General features: G+C 34.4%; 1 protein-coding gene and 1 pseudogene across 1 annotated transcript in view; both read left to right on the forward strand.

The window, feature by feature from the left end:
- Positions 1-1,766, forward strand: part of LOC107722434 (carboxyl-terminal PDZ ligand of neuronal nitric oxide synthase protein-like) — a 28,876-nt gene extending 27,110 nt beyond the window's left edge. Inside the window, exon 11 of the mRNA XM_016530795.1 lies at positions 1,744-1,766. Within this exon, the coding sequence (XP_016386281.1) occupies positions 1,744-1,766 (23 nt within the window). The remainder of the gene's footprint in view (positions 1-1,743) is intronic.
- A 107-nt stretch (positions 1,767-1,873) lies between these two features.
- LOC107722444 (discoidin domain-containing receptor 2-like) lies at positions 1,874-10,010 on the forward strand (annotated as a pseudogene).
- The last annotated feature ends 1,380 nt before the right edge of the window (positions 10,011-11,390 follow it).

The following is an 11,390-nucleotide window of genomic DNA, read 5'->3' on the forward strand; positions in this document are numbered from 1 at the left end:
GACGCGTTTCAGAAAGGCGGGGCATAGAGGAGAAACAATAATGTACAGTATGTGGAAAATAATGTGTTTTTTTAACCTTAAACCGCATAAACACATTTCATTACACCAAATACACAAAATAATGTTCTTTTTAGCAACATCATATGACCCCTTTAATTTACATGAAACCATGACAGCTTTTAAAAATGGCGCCTTTCAAACTGCGGTCTGTAGTGGAAGCTCAGACTACTGACTGCATAGGTTCCCTAGTTTGAGACCAGCAAGGTTTCGCTGGTGGGTTCGGAATTTTTTGAGCGGAAAAGTGAAGCCCGGTTCCATATATATATATATATATATATATATGTGATGTGAGAAACGTTGAACTATTGTGTGAAAGGATCCTGCACTCTAATTAAAACCTTCTGTTACTCAGGTTGAAATCTGGGATATTTGGACTTTCCCCAGAATGGTGCTGACTGTCTCTTTTTTTTCTCTCTCTGTTTATTTCTGCTCCTGTAAGAGGGTCATTCGCCCCAGCCTCTCATTTTCCCTCAGGATGGATCGTGAAGACGAGGAGGACTGTGTTTTGCTCTGAGGTTAATACTTAGAGGCAGTAATCTTTGACTTTATGACTGAAGAGTGCGGTAAGTGTCATTTGTGTTTTGTAGGATGTTTCAGTTGATTCATGATTATGAGTTTGTTTCATATGCCCAACAAATCAGTCATGATTTGGAGTCTGCTGGTAATTCTTTTTCCATAATCCCAATAATTCTTGGCAGTGATAGGAAAAAGTATATGAACATATTTTGTCCAAAAGTTAAAAATAAGCATTTTTTTGCAACCTAAATTTCCTAGGTAAATTTCTGTTAAATAAACTTTTGATTCAGTTATACTTGTAAATTCTGGTTTAAATGAATCCTGTAAGACATATTGCTGCTTATACCAGAAAAGTATTTATCACACATTGCTGTTTATGATTGTAGTAGACGGTTGTGCTACAGAGAGTGAGATTCTCTTGGTCACTGTACATACAGTAGGCTACTGCTCTTCCACAGGCAGCTGACTGGAGCCATACGCAATATGAATAAACACCAGTCACATAGTGGACTCATACAGGAAAAACTTACTGACCTGAGGGCAAATGCACCTACAAGAGCTACTTTGTTCCTCATTTAGTGGGTTTATGGTTGGCGAGTTTTTTTGTTTGTTTGTTTTTTTTTACTTTATGAATGTGTTTATTGTAATGCAAATAAATTGTAGTGTCATGTAATATTATTATGTATTAAATTACTTAGTTATGTATTAAGTAAGGAATAATTGACGATGGGCCGTTGAATTATTAGAAAAATTATCGCGTCGTGGCCGTTACACCTCGGGTGTGCATTATTTTTCTACGAGTTGAACGCACATGAACGCCACCACAAAGTCGTTATTAGGAGTTGGGAAACTCGAAAAAAAATTTAAGCCCCGAGTTTCCGAGTTGGGGGCGTGTCAATGAGAAACATGGCGGAATCCTGTCCCAGGAGGACTTGAACGCAGCATAATTGCACACCTCAGAACGTTCGTCAGCCAATCAGATTCAAGCATTCAACGGCCCCGTAGTATAACTTATATTATTACCGTTTTTCTCGATTGCTAACACACAATTCATGAAACAATTCACCATTTTCTCAAAATCTCAAAACTATACACCAACTTGTGCAAACTTCAAACTTCCAGGTCAAAATCAAATAGTTTAGTCAAAAACATGTTCTCTTTTGTCAGACTCAAACTTTGACCTCAGATGATACACAAACTTGTCAAATACACAGACTATTTTCCTGCCTAGACAACACTCGTGAGATCAATTAAAAAAAAAACTCCTTTTGGGAAATAGGAATTATTTTGCTTGTCAATGTCTGTTACAGTATAGATAGATAGATAGATAGATGTAAAAATTCAATTTTATATCTCATTTTTGCTGCAGATGGTCTTGTGTCCTACAGCAGATGTCTTTCAAAGGCCAACAAATCTACTTAAATGACACTTAAGTGACACTGTATGATGGAGCCATCAGTTACAGGTAGAGCATCACACACACAAACACTAAAGCAAATATCACCACCTCATTCACTTCAATGAAACAACAAGGTTTTCTCCCAGCATGACAGAAGGACTTGGACAGCTCACTGATGGAAGCTGGGGCTTAGATGACTTCACTAAAAGCCAGGTGTATGGAGTCTGGCCTGGCTATGACTATGTGGGCTGGACCAATGCTAGTTTCCCTGGTGGCTCAGTGGAGATGACATTTGAGTTTGACCGGGTCAGAAATTTCACATCAATGAAGGTTTGTCTGAAATACATCTGTGTCTACATGTCCCTTGTGAAAAAGAAGTACACTTAATTATATAGAATGTGCACTTGTTAAAAGTATATAAAAAAAAAAATACTTGCAGATAATATATTATAAATAAAATAAAAAGTAATTCATGACTGTTTCCCTAGCATACTTAAGATGCTTTTTTAAAAAGTGATCTTTGTAATAATGTCAAATGAAATGCTTTACTTTAAAGTACATTTTAAATCACAATGTTTTAATAATCTATTGTACACTTATTTTGATGTGTTGACTAACATAATAAACACATGTGAAGTACTTCATAATAATATAATTTGAATAATAATGTAATTTTAACTGTAGTGTAAATATTATAACATTTAAAGTTAATATATTTTAAATTAACAAAATTGCAAGTTCATCATTGCAAATGTGCATTTACAAATATATGTAAATACACGACAAGTTTCAGTAAAAATTACATTAAAGTATATTTTTGTTTAACATAAATCAAAAGACAATAGAAGTAATTAATTGGCTAATACTTTTAAAATATTTTATTTCCATAATATTTTTAAAAGTGTATGCAATTGTAGGCCTCTTTCTTTTTCATAGGGGTATTATGTATGTTACTATTAGAATTATTAATTAATTATTTCGTATTGAATGGATAACCTTCTGTTTCAATAGGTCCACTGCAACAACATGTATACATGGGGAGTAAAAATGTTCCGACAGGCCATTTGTTACTTCCGTTCGGATTCTGACTGGGAGCCGAATCCTGTGGTTTTCATGCCAAAAGTAGACAACATCAGTCCAAGTGCTCGGTTTGTCATGGTTGCCCTTGGCAACCGCATGGCCAGCGCAATTAGGTGCCGTTTTGCATTCGGTGACATCTGGATGATGTTCAGTGAACTTGCTTTCCAGTCAGGTAATAGAGTTTGTAATCATGCTCTATGATCTTTCTATGAATTTCTATGATCTCCAGTGCTCCTTTTCTTATCTGTTCACTTTTTCATGATTAATTTTAGCATATTAATAGCCTACCAAAATTACTGTACCTCTGCAGTTTAAAATGCCTTTCACCCAAATTCACCTTTCAGATACAGCAGTGTACAACACCTCTCTTGTTCCTCGTAAACGTAATCAAACTCCAGGGATTCACCCAGGTGAACTTTGTTTATTTTAGATACCACATACAGAATTCTTTGTCAATTATTGTTTGCTCTCACAAGATGCCATTGGGTTGTTATACGATAGTACAGAATAAATTTGCAGGCAACACTGCCCCCTGTTGTTCATTACTTCATGCAGTGGCATGAATTTCAGTTATACACATAAAAAGACATTTTCATAGACTAATAGATCAAGCAAACTCACATTTTTATAAAGTTTCAGTGCAGATTTATATGAAAAATAATCATTTAAAGCATTTTAGAATAATGCTGCAAAATAATAAAATGTAGTGTGAATATTTTCACTATACGTGAATGGGTGAAATCATAACTCTCATTATGGTGACTGCAAGTCCCATCCTATAGTAAAAAGAGCCAGTCGCATTTTTGATAGAAGCATTGCAATGCTCAGTATGGCACTGAAGGATGTCCATTTGCAGAAAATTCAGATTTTGATATTGTAAAATATCAAAAAAATATTTTATTGTATTTTCTACTCTGAACCTTCTGCAGGCGATGATCCCACCCACAAAATCGATGACAGCAACACAAGAATCCTAATAGGCTGTTTGGTGGCCATTATTGTCATTCTGTTGGCCATCATAGTAATCATACTATGGAGACAGGTCTGGCAGAAGATGATTGAGAAGGTAAGATTATCATCTTAAAGGGGTCATACGACGTTGCTAAAAAATTACATTATTTTGTGTATTTGGTGTAATGAAATGTGTTTATGCGGTTTAAGGTTCAAAAAACACATTATTTTCCACATACTGTACATTATTGTTTCTCGTCTATGCCCTGGTTATTAAACTCGAGTTTGAAGCCTTCTGTACTTTTCCTGAGCATATGACTATTGGTAATCTTGTGCAATAGAAAACTGTACAAAATGATAATAAGATTCACCCCGTCAGCCAATGTTATTTTAGTATCACTAAGGTACTATAGTTTTTTATACACACACATATATTCTGTTTCAATTTTAATTTTAGTTAAAGTTTTAATAATTTTGTTGTGTGTTTTTATCATTTTTATAAAAAAAATTTAAAGGGGTCATATGATGTTGCTAAAAAGAACATTATTTTGTGTATTTGGTGTAGTAGTTTCACACGGCGGGCTAGACCCCGGGCTGGACTCCGCTTCGTCCTCTTTTGGAAGGCCAAATAAAGTAGTTTCGCTTTCACAATGAAACATACAGAACACAAACACACACGCGTCTTCACGACATGGCGGCAACAACAATACTGCAGCGAGAATAAAAGTTACGCTATCTTTCTTTGCGTGAACATTTGGGCGGCGTTATGCAAATCTTCCCACATCGTGACGTAGACATGTGGGGGCGTGTTAGAACGAGCCGTTTTAGGTAGGCGTGGTTGACTCTTTAACTTTTATAAAGAATATCTCTTTGGATTTGAGACTTTAGTCTTTGCAACTTTACAGATCTTCTTTATGCACCAAGAGCTTGTAACACTTCAAAGAGAAAGGAAAAATTGAAATAATTTAATAATTAATTAATAATTTAATTAATAATAATTTATGCATTTAGCAGACGCTTTTATCCAAAGCGACTTACAGTGCATTCAGGCTATACATTTTTTACCAGTATGTGTGTTCCCTGGGAATTGAACCCATGACCTTTTGCACTGCTAACGCAATGCTCTACCACTGAGCCACAGGAGCACTATAAATCACATCATATGACCCCTTTAATGTCTATATAGTTTTTATTCCTTTTTATTTCAGTTGTAGTTATTTTAGTACATCAAGTTAAACTACATGAAAATAATAAAAGTTGCATTGCTAAGTAGCTAATTTAAAGGTTTTTTATGAATGTAGAATGTATGCATCACTCTTTGTTGAAGGCCTCTCGGCGTATGCTGGATTATGAGCTGACCGCGCGTCTGTCTGTTCAGAGAGCGGCATTCTCCCACTGTCACTCCTCTCTGTCCAGCGACGTTTAATCAAATTCCTCATATGAAAGGATTTTCCCCATGGGATCTGACTACCACTACCGTCACAACTTTTACGGAAACTACCAGAATTCCAGGCTATGAAAAACCTTGGTTAGGGTTGCTCAGTGTCATAAAAAAATTATTGGAAGATTGTTTTGTTTTTTCCCCCGTCTCATTATATGTAAGCTTATTCTGTGTGTGTCAGAGGGAAAGCCTTTATTGTGTGTTCAGCCTAAAATGAAAATTCTGTCATAAATTTTTACCCATCTTCATGTCATTCCAAACCTAGTTTATAGTAGTTTGTAGTCTGTCAGGAGAAAATAACACCAAAATGGCCACATAAAATATCTTTGTTTGATGAGCAGCCTGAAATTTAGGGTATTAATAATTGACAATCTTTTCATCTGCTATAACTTTAATTTCAAATATGGCTCCTTTCGATGTATCATGTGACACTGGATATCAATCAACAGACATATTTTTTCTCAAACCTGCCACCATATAAAAATTGCGGCATAGAAGAACATTATCAATGAATAACAACTTATATTGTTGTCTCTTTGTCACACAAACCTTTAGAAAAGTTGGAGTATGGACTAGTTTTATGCGGTTTTATGCAAACAGCTCTGATAAGATTTTTCAAAAATTACAGTAACATTTATTTTTATTTTATTTATTTATTTATTGGAAAGAAATTAATACATTTTTTAGCAAGAACGTATAAACTTGATCACAAGTGACAGTAAAGTAAAGTGACATTCAAAAGATTTCTATTTCAAATAAATGCTCATAATTTTAACTTTCAATTAATTCAAAAAAAAAAAAAAGCTTTCAACATTGATAACAATAGGAAATGTTTCTTGAGCACCAAAGCAGACATCAGATCATGTGATACTGAAGACTGGAGAAAATTAAGCTTTGGCATCACGGGAATAAATTACAATTAAAAATGTATTAAAATAGCAAACAGTTATTTTAAATTGTAATAATATTTCACATTTTTATTGTTTTTACTGTATTTTTATCAAATAAATGCAGCCTTGGTAAGCATAAGAGACTTCTTTCAAAAACGTTTAAAACTCTTATCAATCCCAAACTTTTGAAACTGTGTCATATCCTTTTGTTCCACATAATTAAATAAATAAATAACAGAACTGAGGTTTAGATTGACATGATGACAGAATTTTTTTTTTTTTTAGTGAACTATCCCTATACCAATGTTGATATGGTTGTGTTACAGCAATGATCGACGCCTCTTCCGAACCCTCTACATCCCACCCTACAGATGAGGCCCCACACTACGCTGAGGCAGACATCGTGAGCCAGCAGGAAGCCGCTGGTGGGGCCCCCAGTTACTGTGTCACTGTGGTCAACATGCCCTTATCTCCAGGAAGGGATGGAGCTCTGGAGGAGTTTCCTAGGGAGAGACTGACTTTCAAAGAGAAACTTGGAGAAGGACAATTTGGAGAAGTCGGTGAACAGTTCTCTTGACCAAAAAAAGTTATTCTTGTACAAGTTATTTGTTATAGGTGTTTGTTCCTGCCGCAGGTTCATCTGTGTGAAGCTGAGGGAATGCAGGAGTTCATGAAGGACCATTGTGGCGACATCAGCGATGAGCCACAATGCAGTTAAGGCTCTAAGAGAGGACACAAACAAAAATGCAAGGTAACACACAGGTGCAGGTGTCCCGCAATCGATGTTACATGCCTGTTGTTGCTGAGAAGCACTGCTTTTTGCTTTACAGACGCTGTCCAGCCATTTTAGGACAATTTACAATTTCCTCAAGGAAATCTACATTTTCAGGAACGACTTCTTGAAAGAGATCAGGATCATCTCACGATTACGAGACCCGAACATCATTCGCCTGTTGGTGATGTGCGTTGAGAGCGATCGGCTGTGCATGATCACGGAGTATATGGAGAACGGAGACCTCAATCAGTTCCTGTCCCGCCATGAGCGGCAGAATGAAGGAGTTCAAGCTGGCGACTCAGCTACCATCAGGTATATCAATAAATAATAATAATGTGTTACAGTCAAATGTATTATTTTTTTTATTATATTTCTGGTTTGATTCAAACATTAAATTAACTCATTTCTTTTTGCACAGGCAAAAACATTCATACGAAGAAGTTTATTTGAAATTGATTTATTATAAACATGATATTATTATTTTCTATATTTTTATTATAAAAATAATAAATATACTGTATTTCCTTTTAGACTCAAGCCAAAATGTTACTTAATGTGGGTCAATCTAATATTTTTGGGGCTTTATAAAACTTAATTTCACCATAAACAAAAGCTAAATTAGCAATAATATGAAAGTAGAATTTTCACATAAGATAAAAATAGGAACATTTTGTTAGTCAATGTTTAATTTAGTTAACTTACTATAAATAAAGACAGAAATATTCTCTTTGAAAGACCTTAATGTGTATTAATTATTATAAATAATTCATTATTTCATTAATTAATTAAAAAAAAAATGTACTGTAATTTTCTGCCAGGACCGTATCCAGTAATTTTACGGACATTTCCAGTAATCATAAAACTCAAAGCGTTGAAGTGCAAAATTCTAAATACAGGTAAAACCCCAGTAAAACTATTAATGCAATATAGTGTGCCCTATTTTCTATTTTTACAATTTACATTTTTTTATGATGATATAATAATAAATTAATGTAATCTTTTCTGTTAAAGGGGTCATATGATGCTTTTTTAAAGATCATTATTTTGTGTATTTGGTGTAACAGAATATGTTGACATGCTTTAGGAAAAAAAGAAACATTTATAAATCCCACAATAATTTCTGCAGTGAGTAAAACTAGCCCCAGTATGTGTTCTGCAAATCAACACTTTTTTCTATGGGGAGTGTTGTTTGTTTTTACCCAAACTGAACAAAACAGGAAACCTTGATTTTTGCATAGACAGTAAAAAAATGCAGACAATCTGCTCAAGAGTTTGTTTATTGGACTTGGGTGCTATATTCAGTGTCTTCTGAAGCCATATGATAGTTTTGTTTGATGAACAGACCAAAATTTAGGATAAAATATTGTAAATGTCTTTTTTTCCCTCTGCAGCTGCAAAATACTGATCCACATGGCCTCTCAGAGTTCCTCGGGAATGAAGTACCTGTCCTCCCTGAATTTTGTTCACCGTGATCTCGCTACACGCAACTGTTTAGTAGGCACAAATAACACCATCAAGATCGCCCACTTCGGCATGAGCCGGAACCTGTATCGTGGAGATTACTACCACATACAGGGACGAGCAGTGCTCCCCATCCGCTGGATGTCCTGGAAAAGCATCCTACTGGTAAGTCTTTCTGGAGTCAAATTTGTAGAACCACAAACTCACATGCTGCTCTATCAGTTTGAGCATCTGTGTTTCTACAGGGTAAGTTCACCATGGCCAGCGACGTGTGGGCATTCGGGGTGACCCTGTGGGAGATTCTGACCCTGTGCAAAGAGCAGCCATACGCCCAGTTCACAGATGAACAGGTGATCGAAAACACGGGCGAGTTTTTTAGAGACCTAAACAAACAGGTGAGACTTGAGCGTGCAGCCATAATAGCACTTGATCAAGTCTACCAGTATCTGTGTAAATCATTTTTATGCACAGTGGGACTTTTTCAATCTTTACAGAATCTAGGAAATCACCTATCAATACCAGAGACCTCCAGAATAAAAAAAAATCTCAGTAACGCTATATTTAATTATTTAATAACAGTTCCCTTCTATTATCCTTAACAAATATGTAATTTCCCACTTTTAGAAAGGATAACATTTGTTAATTAATATTATAATGTTAATTTATGTACTAAATATTTTTATTTGTGCATTACAACTAGTTTAATTTAATTAACACATTAAATAATTTGTATTCATTATTTTTTGTTTATTATTTAATATATTTATTTTATTATATATTTTTTTTATTATATTTTAATGTTCATTTGTTTATGTACTACATATTTTTATTTGTGTATAGTAATTGTAAATCAATTAAAGGCAGGGTATGTGATTTTTCAAAAACACTTTAGAAAACTGATTCGGGCCGAATAGCAAAACAAACTTGAGGCCACAATTCAAATGATTTGCATTAATTGTTTTATTTTTAGTTTATTATTTCATATATTTAGTATTTTATTATAAATTTTAGTGTTTAAATATAAATATACAATTATTCTTAATATTTTTTTTTATTTAAAATTGACTTTTTTCCGCATTTCTGCAGTATTTCAATGTATTTTTCAAACTCTTGTACTGACAGATATTTATGCATTTTCCCCCTGTGCCAAAGAATAGTTGGCACTGCAAGATGAGTCAGGAAAAATCCATGTAATAAGTTGGAAAAAACTAAGGGTGTCAGTGCTGAGCTGTTTTTGAACTCCTCAGGTCTATCTGCCAAAGCCGCACTGCTGTCCTGATTCAGTGTACAGCCTCATGCTCAGCTGCTGGAAAAGAAATGCCAAAGAAAGACCCACGTTCCTGGAGATCCACAGCACTCTAATGGAATACCATGACTAATTCCATGCTGATCTACAGAGCAACTCCAAACCCCATATTCAGCCCTTCCAGTGTTGTTTTTTTTAAGAAAATCTTTTTTTTTTTTTTTGAGACAGCCCAGCTAAATGTTAAAGCAATATCCTTCTTTTTCAGTGTAGATTAAAAATAAGAAAATCATAAATGTTGACCTATATAAATATAAAATATTACTTTATATTAATATTACTAATATTACTATTACAAAATTACTTTCTGTTAATTTTGCCGTTGTTGTCATTGTTTATTAAATATTCATATTTGCTGACTTATTGGCGTAAAATGATTCTTCATTTGGGAAAAAGAATAACGTTATTGCCTTATGATGTATTTGTGCTGCCTTTCTGTTGATAATTCTTTGTGCTCAGTGAAAGGAATCTGGGAAATATCATAGTATGTTGGAATATGTTGTAAGCTATTTACATGTCTCGTGCCATTTGATCCTTTTACCAATATTTAACTCACATTTAAGCAACATAAAAAATTTAATGAATGCATAAATACAATTAAATACTTATATGCATACATACATATGTTTTAACAAAACTTAGTAATAGGTGGGAAAGCACAGCAATGTACGGCAGTAGTACCGCTTTGTAGATTGAGCCTTGGACTTTATTGAGAAACATACATTTTTTTTTTGAGACAGCCCAGCTAAATGTTAAAGCAATATCCTTCTTTTTCAGTGTAGATTAAAAATAAGAAAATCATAAATGTTGACCTATATAAATATAAAATATTACTTTATATTAATATTACTAATATTACTATTACAAAATTACTTTCTGTTAATTTTGCCGTTGTTGTCATTGTTTATTAAATATTCATATTTGCTGACTTATTGGCGTAAAATGATTCTTCATTTGGGAAAAAGAATAACGTTATTGCCTTATGATGTATTTGTGCTGTCTTTCTGTTGATAATTCTTTGTGCTCAGTGAAAGGAATCTGGGAAATATCATAGTATGTTGGAATATGTTGGAAGCTATTTACATGTCTCGTGCCATTTGATCCTTTTACCAATATTTAACTCACATTTAAGCAACATAAAAAAAATTAATGAATGCATAAATACAATTAAATACTTATATGCATACATACATATGTTTTAACAAAACTTAGTAATAGGTGGGAAAGCACAGCAATGTACGGCAGTAGTACCGCTTTGTACCCTTACAAAAATATCCTGCAGGAATTCCTGAAGGAATGCTGCTTTCTGTGCAGGGATCATGCAGGAATCCTGCAGGACAGAACTAAATTCCTTCAGGACAGAGACATTCCTACAGGAGTCCTGCAGGATTGTCCACACATTTGTCCTGCAGGACCGCCCCACTATTCTGTAGCATTCCTGTGGGATTCCTGCAGGAGTCCCACAGGAAAATGATCACGAAAATCCTGTGGGATCCTACAGGACCTTGCAGGTG

Source organism: Sinocyclocheilus rhinocerous, unplaced genomic scaffold (genome assembly GCF_001515625.1).
Source record: "Sinocyclocheilus rhinocerous isolate Xijiao unplaced genomic scaffold, SAMN03320098_v1.1 scaffold161, whole genome shotgun sequence".
Taxonomy (NCBI): Eukaryota; Metazoa; Chordata; class Actinopteri; order Cypriniformes; family Cyprinidae; genus Sinocyclocheilus; species Sinocyclocheilus rhinocerous.